At 36.3% G+C, this 17,714-nt stretch overlaps 3 protein-coding genes and 1 long non-coding RNA gene across 11 annotated transcripts in view; 2 read left to right on the top strand and 2 right to left on the bottom strand.

Annotated features, from left to right (window-relative positions):
- Positions 1 to 5,766, top strand: part of LOC100743269 (mucin-19-like) — a 48,287-nt gene extending 42,521 nt beyond the window's left edge. For 5 of the 6 annotated variants that reach the window (XM_033321873.1, XM_033321872.1, XM_033321876.1 and 2 more), the window contains 4 exons: positions 13 to 969; positions 1,053 to 2,809; positions 2,895 to 3,005; positions 3,084 to 5,766. In XM_033321873.1, coding sequence (XP_033177764.1) covers positions 13 to 969; positions 1,053 to 2,809; positions 2,895 to 3,005; positions 3,084 to 4,358 — 4,100 coding nt within the window. In that variant the 3' untranslated portion in view covers positions 4,359 to 5,766. The remainder of the gene's footprint in view (positions 1 to 12; positions 970 to 1,052; positions 2,810 to 2,894; positions 3,006 to 3,083) is intronic. The other variant, XM_033321877.1, reaches the window with a different exon arrangement.
- LOC117151896 lies at positions 4,431 to 8,883 on the bottom strand. Its single transcript, XR_004462054.1, has 2 exons — positions 8,423 to 8,883; positions 4,431 to 4,481 (listed from the first exon to the last, which is right to left on the bottom strand). It is a non-coding gene; the product is annotated as an uncharacterized LOC117151896 (long non-coding RNA).
- A 49-nt stretch (positions 8,884 to 8,932) lies between these two features.
- Positions 8,933 to 17,223, top strand: LOC100745175. 3 transcript variants are annotated; one of them, XM_003491132.4, is made up of 3 exons: positions 8,933 to 9,130; positions 12,981 to 13,143; positions 13,502 to 17,204. In XM_003491132.4, coding segments are annotated over exons 1-3 (486 nt in total). In that variant the 5' UTR covers positions 8,933 to 9,128; the 3' UTR covers positions 13,823 to 17,204. The 3 variants fall into 3 exon arrangements, with proteins under 3 accessions (XP_003491180.1, XP_012243473.1, XP_012243472.1); XM_012388050.3 differs by lacking the exon at positions 8,933 to 9,130 and adding an exon at positions 12,802 to 12,820 and having other exon boundaries at positions 13,502 to 17,223; XM_012388049.3 differs by lacking the exon at positions 8,933 to 9,130 and adding an exon at positions 12,893 to 12,921 and having other exon boundaries at positions 13,502 to 17,223.
- LOC100744099 (adenylosuccinate lyase) overlaps positions 16,988 to 17,714 on the bottom strand; it is a 24,363-nt gene continuing 23,636 nt past the window's right edge. Inside the window, exon 6 of the mRNA XM_003491123.4 lies at positions 16,988 to 17,553. Coding sequence (XP_003491171.1) covers positions 17,290 to 17,553 — 264 coding nt within the window. The 3' untranslated portion in view covers positions 16,988 to 17,289. The remainder of the gene's footprint in view (positions 17,554 to 17,714) is intronic.

Here is a 17,714-nt window from a genome sequence, read left to right as displayed (position 1 = left end):
GCTCCTGGTGTGGTATTCATGGCGGATCTACTGGCGGAGGATACGCGGGATCTACTGCTGGCGGATATACAGGAGCAGGAACAACTGGTGCTCATGCGGGATCTACTGGAGGATATGCAGGGCCAGGTGGTATTCATGGCGGATCTACTGGCGGAGGATACGCGGGATCTACTGCTGGCGGATATACAGGAGCAGGAACAACTGGTGCTCATGCGGGATCTACTGGAGGATATGCAGGGCCAGGTGGTATTCATGGCGGATCTACTGGCGGAGGATACGCGGGATCTACTGCTGGCGGATATACAGGAGCAGGAACAACTGGTGCTCATGCGGGATCTACTGGAGGATATGCAGGGCCAGGTGGTATTCATGGCGGATCTACTGGCGGAGGATACGCGGGATCTACTGCTGGCGGATATACAGGAGCAGGAACAACTGGTGCTCATGCGGGATCTACTGGAGGATATGCAGGGCCAGGTGGTATTCATGGCGGATCTACTGGCGGAGGATACGCGGGATCTACTGCTGGCGGATATACAGGAGCAGGAACAACTGGTGCTCATGCGGGATCTACTGGAGGATATGCAGGGCCAGGTGGTATTCATGGCGGATCTACTGGCGGAGGATACGCGGGATCTACTGCTGGCGGATATACAGGAGCAGGAACAACTGGTGCTCATGCGGGATCTACTGGAGGATATGCAGGGCCAGGTGGTATTCATGGCGGATCTACTGGCGGAGGATACGCGGGATCTACTGCTGGCGGATATACAGGAGCAGGAACAACTGGTGCTCATGCGGGATCCACTGGAGGATATACAGGAACCTCAGGAGGTTACGGTGGAACTTCAATACCTGGTCAAACCATTACATTTGGTACTGGACAGTCACGAACACCAATTTTTGTTTCTTCTGGCACAACTGGAGCTGGAGTAGATCATGGTGTAACCAGTATATATTCACAGACTCGTAAGTTTATTCTATAAAACCATCTTATCTTTACTCAGATGAAATTAAAATATGTATATAATTTATTTTCATTTAACTTATAGCTGGGCCTATTATCGTGGAGAAACCTGAGAAACCAACCTGTCTCACGAACCTGTGTTATGGGTCTTCTCAACCATCAGGTGGTCAGACTCTGGTAACAGACGACTATGTTTCAAGCCACGGAGCTATTTCTGGAACAAATGTTTACCAAGGTACAACTGGATTCCCTGGAAGCTTGAATGTTACTTTTGGAAGCCACGTACCTTCCATTGGAGGCGTTACGTATCATGGAGGCGTCACACCCGCTGGTGGCTATACAGTGACAACAGGTACGGGTGCTATCGTGACAGGACACGGTATTCAAGGATCGATCATTACTGGAGATTCCACTCCAGGGACGCTCATTACCCATGGAGCTACCCCTGGCGCAATCTTCACAGGTTCTTCTGACCAAGGCACCATAATAAGTGGAGGAAGCCATCCAGGATATACGAAGACTGGTCTAAGTTCACCTGGCTATGTAATTAGTGGCGGAGTCAAGACCGTATTCCCAGGTTCAGTCAGTTCTGGAACGACAGTTTACGGAACACCTTCACCTGGTGTCATAGTAACTGGAACACCTTCACCTGGTGTCGTAGTAACTGGAACACCCTCACCTGGAACTATTATAAAGGGCCAATCGAGTCCTGGAATAATTCTTACAGGACAAACAGCTCCTGGTGTGTCTATTGGGGGATCTATTGTGCCAGGAACAGTCATTGGTTCAGGTTTTACAACGCATCCAGGGGCTGTTACCCCAGGATCTCCATTTGGAACTAAGATTGGAACCACGCCATCGACTTATGTCACCGGCTACAAAACTAACGAATACCATGACAACGGAGGGCGTGGTACCATTAGATTTAACAATGGCGATGTGACCACCAAATATACAGAAAATGATATTCCAGACTATAGACCAACTGGCGGCAATATTTTGCCAGATACTCTCATTCCAGGAAGCAAAGGTATTCCCGGTGTATCGCTATCTAGTGGCTTCACTAAGACTGGACCTACCAAGACAGGCTTTACCACTGCTACTTTAGGTGCTGGTGGTAGTTACGTAATTAGCACTGGAAAAACTAACCCCCCACCTAATCCCGACCATATTGGCGCCAAAGCATTCGAAGGCAACGTGGCAGGATATCCAAAATCATCTACCGAAAGCAGTGCCAAGACTTATTCAGGAACATTCTCAACTTATGGTCCAGGCTTCAGTCAGAAACCTTCGAAGGGCACTGGATATTCCTATCCCACACCTAGCATTCCATTTGATACAGGAGTGACGAAGAATTTGCCTATTTCTTCGACAGAGAGTGGCATCTTTAGTGGAACTACTCCAACGCCGTTCTTGAAGGTTGAAGTGCATAATACACCAAAATTCGGTGAGGCCGGATTCACCAGTTCACCTGCAGTTGTGAATACGTATCAGAAACCAAGTGGCTTTACGCGTGCACCATCTCCAACTGGAACACCTGTCCTTTATACCACTGGTCCATTGGAAAATTACAAGACGACTGTCTTTGAAGCGGCTAAAGTTCCAGTTACCATCTCTACTATTCACCCAGTGATCGATACCGGATACCAGACTGTCATATCGTCGACGCCATTGCCTGTAACTATAAGTCAAGATAAATTTAGCATTCAGACCAAACCTCAGTTTGGTTTTGGAACAAAGACTTCTCAACCTGGTATATTCGGAGATCGAGGTTACGTTTCTAGCACGACACCAACGACTGTACTTAAAATATCATCGAAGTATCCTTCTGGAGAACCACAGGTATGATTCTTTACAATTTTCGTACATAAAAATGCAATTCTCTTGTTGTATGATTTATTGTAATTCTACGGATGGAATTTTTTAGTATGATTATGGACCTACCACTCCATCATCTGGTTCTGGATACTTTACAACTTCGAAGAACGTGTTTGAACATGTAACACCGTCTGGAATCTCAGAGTCACCGAAACCACAGGTGAGATTTTAAGAATAATTATACTAAATCACTGATTACTAATTATCAATATTTACTAAAAAAATATTTCCATTTCAGACTCAGTACATACCTGGCGAATCTATTTCGCCAGCCATTGGAGTAACTTACAGAAAGCCATTCCCATTACCTGGCGTCACTTATCAACAAGAATTCACACCAGCATCTGCCAAATCGTACACCACTGCTCCATCGGGCATAGGATCAGGTCCCGGCTACAAAGGATCGCCTACGAACATAGCAATTCCCAGAGATGAAGTCGGAAAGCTCGTTACCAATTACAACAGAGGCACCACGAAATATGTTCCAAGCCAATACGACGTTTACACAACAGGATCCGCAGCAGGAGTCGATTACTACCAGTCCCAGACGAAGTTCAAACAGGGTTATGATTCATCGACACCATCCTCGGTTCCTAGAACACAGTCACCTCTCACAGTGACGACTTACTCCGGAGGATATTCGAAACCATCTTCAGGTATCACGTATCAGACCACTGCGAAGTCTACAGCCGTAGGTAAACCTAAAGTGATCGTGAAGTGGAGCGATCTGCACCCTCTTCTCCTTGGAAAATTAGGAGCAGAGTGTACCTGCAGAGGAGATCCTTTCGCTAATCTCAGAGGTCCTGGCTCCAAGTTGATCAACTCGTCAAAGGGCAAAGTGGACTTGTCTAATTATGACGAGTCGGAGATTTATGTAGATCTTGAGAAGGAAGGATCCTACGAAGATCAAGATTACCAAGTGACCAACTACGAATCGTCTTCGAAACAACCAGTTAAGATCTATAATGAACTTTCGAAAGCTCTAGGAACTACGAGCATTCAAGTTCAAGAAAAGCCATCGTCCACGTACTTACCAAGCGTTACTCCTTCCGTGGGAGTAGGAGGTCGCACTTCGAGCCTTTCAAGTCATGGATTAACTGCCAATTTCAGATCTGGAAAGAGTCTGAGCAACGTTGGATCTCCTATCAACTCGATTGGAGGTGGTAAAGGTTTAGCTTCCACTGTGGATCATTCTGTCATTGGTCCTATCGATGGTTCTGTCAATAGTCCTACCGACGATTCTATCGATGGTCCAATCGATCGTTCTGGAGAGTATGAGGATAGTGTATCAGAAGAAATCATCGATGGAGCTACCAATTGCGCCAGACCAGGTCTGTTCAGACACCCTAACTTCTGCAACAAGTTCTATGCCTGCCATTGGGACGAGTGGAAGAAGAAGTTCACGCTTCACACATTCAACTGCCCCGTCCATTTAACCTTTGACAATGGCGCGGGTGCTTGCAACTGGCCTAGTATGGGCCCCGCTTGTCAAGACAATAACTTGTTAGTTTAGATGGTTCACTGTTGATGAGGAGGTCTTATGGATCTCGCATACCGCGGACTTCTCGTGACACCTTCCTTTTTGAAAAACTGGAGATGGAAATTTGAACGCAGAGAGTTCTTATTATAAAAGTTTCTGAAAGAAGATAATTCTATGAATTTTGTAAAATTTTTTATATAATCTTAGATTAATTTGCTATGTTTGAATTTTATACAATCGTTAAATATTTATTAATCTTCTGATGTAATTCTAGATTTCTATTACGTTTTATACAACAATAATTATTTTATAGAGCATCGTAGATTGCAATTATCAGTGTACACACTTTCAGCATTATTTGTAGAATATTAGTCACACTAAAGTAATAACACGAAGTTTAAAAATATTATTTTAATGGTTGAACGTTCAAGTTATGTGGCAAAGCATACAGAGCATGTGAGGTAACATTTAATTATAACGTAGTAACGGTATACGCTCAGTTTCTTTTTAAACTGAAAGACGTGAAACGAGCATAAGAGAATGCTTTTCCCGAGGTAACGAGAATGGAGACAAGGAGGAAGAAAGATCCAAGGCGATCGAGGTGCCGCGATGCGAAAGCACACTGTCCAGAGTGAAAGTCAAGCTGCACTCGCCGATTCGAATCGCGCGAAAGAAGTCGATAATGTGTGCGATTCCATGTCCAAGACGAATTATTGTATATAACGTGCCCTACTCTTCCAAATTTGTAAATAACGACGAATTACCTTTAAAAAGAAGAAGATATGGAAAAAGTTTAAAAAGTTACAGAAAAGAAATTTTGTTTAAATAAGACGAAAGAAAAATGTGAAATTCAAACTAACGAAGCAAAAAATTGGTTCCAAAAAAATGACGAAGAGATATTTCCAATCAATTGATATTATCGTTTCTGTTGATCGTCGTTGACCTGTTGCTTTGATCAAATTTTCTTTCTTTTTTTATAATTGTGTCATTGACGATTTATATTTGTATATATATATATTTTAGATATCGATAACGCGATTTGCATAATTGACGTATCCCTTGAATTCCTTCACTTTCTTTTCCGGATATTTCGTGCTTCCTGTTTAATACAGGGAAGTTAATTTTGAATATTCTTTGTGCACTGCTTAAGCTTGCCTTGATTCTGTGTTCATCTCGTTCCTATCTCTATTTACTATTTTTCCGCTTCTTCCCGATGCAATTATTATTTATTTGTCGCTTGTTACTATTGTACTAGAAGTTAAGGGTATATTACGACAAAAATCCTTGAGCGATCAAAGATCGTTTCTCTGCGTCGATAAGAATTTCTTTTTATCATCTGTCTTGCACACTTAAATCGGAGCTTCGATAATCGTGCCATTTTATCGTGGTTGTCTAATGTAATATTACGAACTTAGAATAAATATGATAATTGTACAAAATATGATAGAAAATAATTTCAAACTAAATTTTTCCTGGATCCAACCATTTTCCGGATCTACTTTCCTTTTATCTTTTAACTATCGTTGCACCTATATTCTAATTCATTACGTTATTAAATAAGAAAAAGAACGCGTTTGTCATTTGTTGATATGGCCTGAGGCTAAACTTTCGTTTATTTCATATACGAGAGGTGTGGTCACCTTCCACTTAAAAATGAAAACGTTCACAGTGACCTTTCGAATGAAATTTTCCATAAAAATTAGTTATATGACAACTTTTAAATGAATTGAATTATCATATTATTTACATTCTTCGTAGCTAATTACTTTTGCAATCGATAGTCTTGCCATGATCTTATTACACACTTTTAAAAAATCAGACGTGATAATCCTTGATGATGAAACATTTGCAATAATTAAGCGCAGCAACACTGTATCCTATAACCTAGGTAGATGGAAAATTATGTCAACCAGACAGCCATAATTCATACTCGACGAAGGGCATTGAGTAGATAGATAATAATGAATTCTATGCCGGATTATCCTTTCTCTTTCTCTTTGATTAAATTAGGAAAGTCTTTTAAGGAACGTGGGAGGTCAGTAGTCATGGCAGAAGTGGCTTAATTCGTTCACAAAGTTCAACGTGTGACTCTAATTGATAGTTTCAATAGATGACTCGTTAGCATAGAAAGCAGTTTGCTAAATGAAAAAAGAATGTGGCCATAAAATCCAGTTTCTCTGCGTTAGCCGCAATTGACGCGATGATGAACTACGATCACACCTGGTTGCATGATTTTCACCACTTATACCGATTCACCTTTTCAGTGTTTAATGGCCAGATCAACATCAAATTTCCAGTTTATGAGAGAAATCAAGCACGATGGAAATATCTTGTGATATACACGATTATATCTATCGATCTATTTTTCTCCACAATTAATCAGAGAGAATAGCGAGAATTGTGCGATGATTCTGACGTGTAAAATTCTACCATTTATTGTGCGGTTGAGAAAGTGAAAGTATAAAATAACTGAATTATAATTGTAAGGCAATTATACATATTTGTACGTAATTAAATAATTATCGTATCATGCGCGAGCGAATATATCATTCTACGGAATTATACGAATGTAATATTGTTCTCTTCAGAGATTGATATTCGAGTCGATCTTTGTAACTTTAAAGATGTCCCATTTCCCATAAAAAGAAATGGAGAGTTCGTGGAGGAGGAGGAATGAAAATGGAGGTCAGTGGAAGTAAACTCTATCTCAAGTGACCCACTGATACATTTCCATCGGCTTCATAAGTGGGTAGCGCGGCATACAAACACATTAATTTCATTTTATTCCTTATTTGTGATACAATTGTTTAAAAAATGCAAAAAAATATTCGCCTTTCTCCACAGAGAATTTTTTCTTTTATTAATTTCTTCTATTTCGTCGAATTCAAATTCTTAGTAAATTATATTTACGTAATAGCAGTGATTAGTGGGTGTCAGATAGCGTGTTTGTTATATAACAAAAATGTCGTTATGGAGAACAAAAGAAAGAAAGTTTTTGAAAAGGAAGAAGGAGAGCACGAAATGCTTATAATTTGTAGAATTTCCTTTAACAACGAGCTCCCATATGAGCTACTAGCTACGTGATCACCATAATCATAACTTCATGCTTTCGGGTCCTTTCTATGTAATTCATGGATTGCGCAAAACTTGCACATTCTCTCAGAGAAAGAGCAGTTGTTTGACGAGATATGGCGAAGTATAATATTCTTTCGACATATTTGTCAACCACGTAATATTAATGAATTAGCATGACCAATGCTTGATCACCTCACTATGTCGAGAATTTATAATTTTATTCTTATTTCTGTAAAACTTTAACAGTATAACTGCAGTTCTTTGGTAACATTTGTTAGAATTAAAGCAATTTATTAAAAAAAAAAAAAAAGGAAAGTTATGTGGTTATAAGTAACGTGGTTATAAATTCCTGTATTTCTATATTCCACGTTATATTCTACATGTGTTAAGACTTCGAGAATTGAGAAATTTATTAATTTCTGTCATAGAATGTAGTAAGATTATACGTATCATATGTTTGAAGGCAATAATGATCGCGACCAGGTTGTTTTCAAGAATCGGGAGTACTTTCAAAAACGTGTAGAACCAGTATACGCAACGTGGAACCGAGGAATACGTAGTTTGAAAGGAATACCTAACTAATAAACCAAATAACGCGAACCGAAAGCCAAAGTGAAAGTTATTTTTAATGACACACAGAAATCGATATATCGTGGGCGCTGGAACTTTATTCTGATGGAAGATTAGCCACGCCAATTCTTGCATAAATTTCCATACGATTTTAAATAGGAAAATGTTTCAAGACTAGCTGTCCAGTGGTATGGAATAAATTATTCGCTAATTGCATAGGCGCACATACAAGAATGGGATTGAATAACCGATGTTCACGGAATTGAAGTACCGATTTACAATGGCGTCGAGGAAGTGAGCGAGTTGCTGGAATTCAAACGACGTTACTGTATGTCAGAAGAGGAAATTCATTTCTATTCGCGTTCAGTTTGCCTATAGAATTTTCTAAGTAATTAAGAATGAGCAACGAATCTCGTGCATAATTGAGATAATGCATACTAAACAAACGTTACCTCTAAATTGAAATATCGCTTGCAAGCCCAGGAACACGGTCGACCGAAGAAGAAATTTACTTATTGATTATGTACACCAGTTTGAAACCAAGACGGGTCGAATAACTATGCACTTTTTTTGTATCAAATGTCATCCATTGTATACTGCAGTCCAATAATTTTTATAATAATATAATTACTGTGATAATAGGCGTATGTAAATATTAAAAAATACTGGTATTACACTTGATTAAAAAAAAAGTGTGGAAATTAAAACGAACTAAAAATTTTAGCATTTCTAATTTTCTAATATTTCTCTCTTTGTATTATTTAATATTTTTTTTAATTAAGGCTAACACCATAGTAATAAACGCCAGATTTCCATCTCCAGGTCTACTTAACTTCGTATCGGAAAGCTTGCCAAACCAGCCTTCCAGTAATCCGATTGTTACTATCTACGCTCGGTTGTCCCTAACTGAAGTTAGCAGAGAGTGAGAAAGAGAGAGGTGGGGACTTAAGATCGAAGCACTTGACACGAGGAAAAGAAAGGAACGAGACGTGAGAGCACAGATATTGGAGGTGGCGTCAAGACCAAACTGTCCGGGCTCCAAGGTAATATAAAGGCGTACGTCGACTTCACCTGGTTCAACTTACCTGGAACATCGAACAGCTGCGTTGCCCAGCACGATTGAGAACGTTCGCCACTGCCACACCACTTTCTACCATCATGTGAGTCCCTTTAAGTGCTCGCTTTTTAAACCGCTTCTATTTCCTTAATATTGTATATTTATTAAATTAAAATTTTGTTGATATTTTTGATCGATTAGCAACGTGGATGTTTTCTGAATAATTTATATTCAGTTATTTATGCAATTCTATTTCTAATTGATCGAATAACTGGATAGTAAATTTGTAGTTGTAGAATTTGAATATCTTGATTAATATACCTTTTTTTCTTTTTTTTTTATATTATACTAGTATACCGATGACGAAGGATTTATTAAGAAAACCTAAAAGGGACTTTGAAGAAGCTAATTTTTCGATTCGATAAAATTCCTGTAATTTTTAGTTTGATATTCCTTTAACTGTTCTATAATAAATCTGTTGTTTTAAATGATAAATCTTAGTATTTAATGCTGTTACTTAAATTTGGAATGTTTCAAAATTTAAGCCAAGAATCATTCTTTTGAGTTGCTTGAATATTTAATTTAAGAGCAATCACAAGTTTAAAAATGTATTTCAATATTTAAGTACTTATTCATATATAATATCCATTTGTAGTCGATATATATAGCATTTTTAATTTAATATAAAGATTCGAATAGTCCCGACTGTCTTTAAAAAAATAGTTTATCAAAGTTATAATGCAATAAGACGACAATAATGACGATGAATATACCTTACTCTAGAAATAAGAATAATTTACATGTCGTTAGCGTATTTGATTTTATGCGTCGAAGTCGTATTTCAACCTTTTAACTAATGAGATGATTGTTAATATTTTTCGTTTTCGTTTATTGGAATGAACACTGACACAAGATGAGTGAAGTACGTCAAGAAGATCATTCCGCATTCAGCCGTACATACATTATCTCTTTAATTTAGACTCCGTTATAAATGGATCACGTTGCATATTATATTATGATGTATGCAGATCCGTTACATAAGATGAGCAACATTACGTCCTAACACGATTTCAAGATTTACATAAATCATAAGTCTTCGTATTGCTTTGCATTGCATTGCAATTGTTACATTTAAACGTTGCAGCATTTAAACGTTCTATAGAGAACTTGAGAGAAAAAGGAAATAATAATAAGAAATAATAAAGTAGTTCACCTATAAAATTATGTAAAATATTAGCGACCTAGAACAAGAGTATAAAATAGTATCTGAAAAAAATTCTTCTGTAGCAAAATTTCAATACCCAAGTAATTATCTCCTCAATTATTCGCACAAGTTTACAGCTGTAGGTATTGTTCAATCATCGTGTTCCCAAATACGTAAACACCTAAATGGTTTCTACGTAAAGAATTGATCGAAATCGTTTCTGCGAACTGCAATAAAATTCCGTAACGTAATATCGATAATCACGTAACAATAGTCTGGTATAATATATTTTCATAAAATGGGCAAAATTGAGTCAGAGAATTCAATATGCACGAACAAATTGTCTTTTCATATAAACTTAATATGGAATATATTATTAAATTATTTATACATATAGATTGTTAATAAACAGATCGTTAATTAAATCTCTTATAAAAGTTGAGTTGTGCGAATTGATTTCTCTGGTTTCATACGATTCTTATAGATGCAATGTATTAGCGTAATTGTTAAAATATATCATGAAGTCACGAATTGTCTCGTTTATTGTTATTCCGGTTAACGTGGGCGACAGAAACGTGTCGCACGTGAGATCCTCGCCTTGAAGCCCGTGAAAGTGAAAGGATTTCTGATTTTATCTTGCACAAGTAAATGCGATTCAGGGGTTAAAAGTGCATTGCGATCGTTGTGTACGCTCTAAACCATGTAGTTTATTTTTATCCTTTATCTAGACTTATTATTAACGTGTTCGAGCTAATTGAGAAATACTCCAGCATTACTTTCCAATTATGATAACTTAGATAACGTGTTGTTTTTCTTTGCATATTAATTAATACGAAACATTATTCTTAAAGAATCGTACAATTATCATGTTTGTTAGTCTTGTGATCTCGGTAACTTAACAAAGTTAAAATGTTACTAATTAAACCACAGCTATAAACATTTGTATCCGAGAGAAGACTGAATTTATATTTTAGGAATTTTGGAAAAAGGAGCCTTAATAATAAATATTTAATATTGAATTCACTTGTATAATACAGTGACTTAATAATTTATTGAAAGAAATTACCAAATAGTCTGAGACATTATACGTCTATGGTAATGACAAAAATACAGGTGTCATTAGTTGAACGAAAGATTAAACGAAGATAATAATGTTGGTTTAATTTCGTGCTTAAATGTAGGATAATGAATATTTAAATGATGAATATTTGGAGCAGTCCAGACTATTGAAAATCAAACAAGAAACGGTAGAATAAAAGAGAATTAAAGATAATGTTGATATAACGAAGCTGCAAAACACGACTTTCTCTCGATACAAAGTAGAAAGTTCAATGCGATTGGCGTGGTAGATTGCGCTTGACAAAATGAATGCTTCTTTTTACTTTCGTCGCACGAGTTATGCGATTAATAGAGCGAGACCAGAAGCTGTGGTAAATTTTCCGCTCGATTTAATAAATCACCATCATACAAAATTACTATACGCTAACATCACAATATTCTATTTCCCACGCTCCATTATAATTCTAATAGAAACTACCTAAATAAATTGTGCGCTTAAAAAATTCTGACCTGATTAACATTCTACGGACGTTGCTTTTGTCTCTGATATTATTTAATATCAAGAGTCTAATAAATCCCATTCAACTTTGTTTGCTCCAAATATGAGTTCTCGGAATTTCGCTGGGAATAATATCTGGTGCAAGGCAAAAAGTAACGATTTCACTAAAGAGATAACCGAAACCGGTACGCCCGAAAACGAAAGCAGTCGGAGATACGGAATGATCAAGTGAAATAAGAATAAAAAAAGAAAAATGAAGAAGGTGAAAAAGGTGAAGCGAGCGGAGAAGTAGCCGTGAGCAGTGAAAGTCACAAATCGGGTTGAACTTTGCCGAGAATGGTCAGGTTGGTTATTTAATGCGAGCCAAACGAAACAAAAAAGAAAAAGAAAATAAACGAGACGAAATTATAAAAATCCTCGAACGCCCACTTGAACTCTTACGCAAGAACGAATCGTTGGTTTATTTTTCAACTGTAACGATATTAGCGCGCGACTTCCATAATTACTTTTCAGCTTCCCTTTCTTTTCAACTTGAAAGTTTTCATGAAATATTGCGAATAATTTGACGAGATTCGAAGATGTCAATGTTCAAAGATACTAATTTTTTCGATTTTGTTTGATCTTTTCTTTAATGACTCTATGTCTAATCTAGTTTATGTAACTGGATAATCAATGGAAAATTTTAATAGTCTACATCATTATACATAGCAATTAGCTGTGATGAGTCACTAAGATACGTTTTATCGATTAAATAGATCCTTCCACTACATTGAAATAATTAATTCGTATTTTTTTAACAAACAATGATTTCTTAGTCTACTTATTTTCTTTTACCTTCGAGTTTTTATTATTATCAACGTTATGCGGTATTGCATTTGTTATAACGAGTGAGTCATAAATAGATAACATTTTTACTGAATTTGTTACGAACTACGAAAGTTCCCATTTCTTTGGTTTGTCTTGGTCGCAATTCCTATCTCATACTTATTGTTAGCCATTACTATATTACATATCATATATCCCCCTCCTTGGTGAGTCATAAATAATTATCTATAATTGCATTGAATGCATTGAAACACGGTGAAGTATTGTCATTAGTCTGCAAGCTGTTCATGGATATGGAAAATAAAATGTAATTGGGTCGCGACGTTAATGTGAACACTTATAATTTTATAAAAAATTCTGTTGTAGGGTGGTGTGGTTGGTGATGTTCCTAGCAGTCTCCATCCTGACGGAGGCAGCCATACCGGATCCACCAACTTCCGGTATCACGACCGTCGGCTCGTTAAAAATAGGAATAGCTGCTGATTGTGCTGGTGTTGTTGCTTTCTCGGCTACCCAGGCTTCTGTCGATGTGAGTCTAATTTTTAAACGAGTTTCAAATAAAAGTACGGTCCGGATATATCAACGCAATAAATATAGAAGCTTTCGTAGAATTTTAAATGACAGCAGAATTAACTGAACTATTTGGAGAACTTCAATGGAATGTTGAAACAACATTCGTCTAAATTAAAATGAAATTTCGCAGTTTCTAATTTACGTAATAACTTGTACCAATATACACTTGTCAACTTATCACTGTGTCAACATTTATACTTGAGTTATAGCAATTTGAACGAAAAATTAAAAGCTGTCGCGAATTATTCACAATGTTTATAAAATGTAATAACGTTTAAGGATAGTAATTCTTGAAATATTATCTCATCCATTAGCATGCCAAAGCCGTATTCGCCGAGACATTGGTCGACAAAGGCGTGGGTTACGTCGCCCAAACAGGAGTTTTCATCACCCATTGCCCGGGCTTGTATCAGTTCAGCTTCGCCGGATATGGCAGCACCGACCTTCGGCTCACTCTGAAAAAGAAACTGAATAATTCCGATAGCTGGAGACCCGTGGTCAGCACTGGTGCAGGAGGTGGTGCTAATTTGGTCTTACTGGACGTCGAAGCTGGAGATCATCTCGCTGTTTTCGTCGATGCAGGAAAAATATCGGATGGCGTCACGTTCTCCGGATACCGAATAGCCAAAAAATAATCGGCCAGAATTCAGATAATTCAACCACGAAACGACAATCGTTTCCTGAAGTAGACAATTTGAAAAGTTCGGAATTATCGATATGAATCCAGTCAAGAGGAAACTGAACCAAATTTCTAGCAAATCAGTGGCAGATTACAACGACGACGTGGAACTGTTCATCCAAAAGACGCTGCTTCGACAATCAGCAGATAAATTGAAATACTCCGAAGTTAATTATTAATATCTTTGGAAGAATTTGAAATCGATCTGATACTAAAAAGTACAAAATCGAGACTCGTAGATGAATTGGATGATAAATTTGATGAATTAGAACTAAAAGTTTGAATTCGTTACGCTTTTCTAAATGATGAAATTTTGGATTTGACGGCGTTCCTAATTGGGAAACGTTCAATCAGAGCGGTTTTAATCTTCTCCACGAACTTAACGCTCTGTGATAGCTTCTTCTCTACGTCTCTACTTTTCGAGGTCTCGCAATTTTACTGATCTCCTACTTTATACATTTAAATCGCATTGGCACGGATCATTAAAATTGCGAGGCTGACAAACTCAATCGGTACACTATCTTCGACATTCATTTCTTCTGTATCTTTTTCTTCTATTTCTTATCTTCGCCTTTTCTTGATCTTCTTTTCGCTTTGTCTACTATCTCTATCCTATTCTTTGATATGAATTTCTTTTTGAATTGCACACTCTATTTCTCACTTTAATTAACACTCTTCTCTTCTCTTCTGTAGAAACGATCTTTCTATTCTGACGCTACGATCTGATACTCTATTACTTCCGTTTCATTTTCTTCGTGATTCTGTTTTTGTCTCTTTTCTCTAGAATGCTACTGCTCTAAATTTGTAATTTCTTTCTTTCTTTCTTTACTAGACTATTCTATCTTTATTTTCACACTTTTCTCAAGTACCTGTCAGTATTACAATGTCAAAATTTGTTGATCTTGCCATAAATTGCTTTCCATCTATTTCTTACGATATAGATAAAGCTACTTCTTCTTGTTTTCTGTCTCAAATCTATCTTGCCTCGCATATCTCGTATATATTTTACTTTCTCCTACAATGCTGCAATTATAAATAGTAGGTTATTATAACTAGTCCCTGCTCTCTTTGAAATTTTTCTCTTTTAATGACCGTCTTTCTCTTCAATTTTCATATCTCTTTTCTGTTTCCCTACTGTACTATCTCCACTGTATTTCAGTTAGTAATTTTATCCCTTTTTACGTGAACTCGAGAATACTAAAGTACCTGAAATTTAATACATTATAGCACTTTACCATGTTTCCTAGGTGCTACTTTATTTTTCTCCAATTTCTCTGATGATTTATTTTTGTAAAATATATCTATTTTCGTACTATCGCTATTTTTATCTATTTTATCTCCTTCTGTAATCGTATTGTCTTAAAGTTATTTATATTCTATCCTTGTAGCCTCATTCTGCTCTGTTCTTTCTGTATACCTTTACTTTTTTTTTATCTTATTTCTTTGTACTCTAATATAAAAATTGTTTTCCTAATTATATTCTTCCTTTTGTTTTCTACACTGATCTATTAAGTTTGTGACATATTCTATTTTTATTACATGTTATTTAATTTCTTTTTCAATTCCATATCTTTCTAAGTTTTATCGCTTCCAGCATTGTCTTCTCAGTTTCTTCTGTCTTTTCTCCTCTTTCTGAAATTATTTTCTTATATTGAATACTATTATACTTCACCATATTTCTTTTTTTTTCTATTTAAAAGTTTAACTACTTTCTGTTCTTGTCACTCTTTGGAAATATTAGTTTTATCCTTTCTCTTCTTCTATGTCGTTATTTTTTCAGTATCAGCTTGAACTTTTCACAAAATCGTATTTTGTATTTTCTCTGTTTATTGTATATTCGATACCTTTTTTTTCTTTTCTGAATTCTGTTTTCTTCTCTGCATCTTTTTCAATTTTGTAAATATCTCTTGAAACTTTCGGTCTGCCTATTTTTCGTCTATTTATCTGTTTACTATACTTATGCAACTTCTTTTGGTTTCTTCTGTTTTCTTTTCTTCAAACTTTTCTTTACCCCAAACTATAAATTTTCTTACAAATTTAACAATCCTACTGTTTATACGAAAAATCGAATAAAATTCTCTTGTCTTTTTCCATTTTTAAAAAAAAACTCTACTTTTATCTCACTTTTCTTTTCTGTCACTTTCCAATTCTTTATTCTGCTTTCTTCTATTCTTCAATTTCATCTTTTCAATTTCTACCCTCTACTTTCCTATATTTAAACCTTTCTCTATCAAATTTTCACTTTTTCAAGCTTTCCCTTTCTTCCACTTCTTTCTTCTTTCATTTACTTTTATCTACATTTCTCTGTATTCTATCTGTCTGAGAAACTACAGTGAATTTCATGCTTAAGCTTACACATAGCTGAATTTCACAAGTTGAAAGAATAATCTAAGTATTTTACAAAAGCATGACAAAAGAAAAATGAACGCGTAAAAGCGAAAGTGCACAGGCCGTGTCACTTTCGACCAGGAAACTGCGTTTCCTCTTGTCTTCTCTCACTTCTAGTCTAGTCTTCCCACCTATCGTTACCTGGATCTATCATAAAGTAAAAAAAGCTATATACGAGAGAACAGTGCGTAATTCTCCTAATGCTGTGATTCTCAAGTGCTATAGTTGTTTATGCGAAATCCAAGCTATGTAATATACACGTTACCAATGTTGTACTTTCCACTCTGCTACATCTTTTCGCTCTATATTTTGCGATTAAAACAGCCAATTATGTCCCGTTTCAGGGTAAAGCTACTTTTAGCCTCTCTTGTAAAGTATAACAGTTGCTTAGTCGACTTTAATCACCTGCATCTAGTATCCTTTCAGATATGTTATCTGAAGAGAAAGAAATGTACATTTTATTAAGATTCTTAAATGTAGATTGGAAAAGTGAATCGGTGATTAAGCAACTGTTATTCACTATGTTTCAACTATCTGTTTACAATAAACGATCGGTCTCTATATTTCTGCCTTTCTTTTTATACTCTACTGTACCTATTCTCTTCACCTGTCTTCGCAACTTTATCTTTCTATCTCTTATTCTGTCCTATTTCTTCCATTTAAATGTAAATATGAAAATTAGCATTTCTTTTAAAAAATCTGTATTTCCTCGTATTTCTTTGATTTGTCTATTCCATCTTCACTTGCTATCACAGCAGTTACGTTGGCGAGAAGTTTCTAATTTTTCATTCGAGTCTCAGAAGCAAAATCGGGTTTTCTTAACGAGAGAAAAACGTTGAACGTGGAAAAAGCGCGCGCGTAGCTGCGAAACAGTGCACTTTATGTTTCTTCTGCTTTATTCAATTCTAATCTCTGTAAAGTTTACAATACTAACACACGTAAAAATAACAGACAACATTTGACGAAACTTTTTATAAAACATTTATAAAAGATCACTTCCTTCCTTAGAGAATAAAAAATCCTATTTTTGTTGGATCAAATGTTGAGTTCCACCTTTCCGCCTAAAATCCCTTCGTAATTTTCAAGCACAGGATTGACTTCTTCTTCTAAAAATTCGATAACCTGTTGAGGTGCTCTACCAACGAACGTACGCGGATCCAAAAGATTATCCAACTGATTAAGGATCGGGGCAAAATATGGATCTTTCTTGATCCTGTCCACTAGATCGTTGTTTTTGCCGTGTTGCTTCACCTGTGCACCAGCTTCTTGAGACAGCACTCTTATTTTCTCGTGGCAAACCTGTCACGGAAAAGCAATATTAATTTATTGGATTAAAGAAAATGTTTTTAAAAAAATATTCTTTTTTTCTTGTTTTAGAACTCTACTAAAGTCAGATTTCCTAAGCGTAGAAAGGTAAATGTTTTCATATAAAATACAATTTTGTTTCTGTTATGAGTGTA

This window comes from Bombus impatiens, unplaced genomic scaffold, assembly GCF_000188095.3.
Source record: "Bombus impatiens unplaced genomic scaffold, BIMP_2.2 scf_0517, whole genome shotgun sequence".
In the NCBI taxonomy this organism is placed as follows: domain Eukaryota; kingdom Metazoa; phylum Arthropoda; class Insecta; order Hymenoptera; family Apidae; genus Bombus; species Bombus impatiens.
Note: the sequence above shows the minus strand (reverse complement) of the source record. Positions and strands in the feature narration are given on the sequence as shown.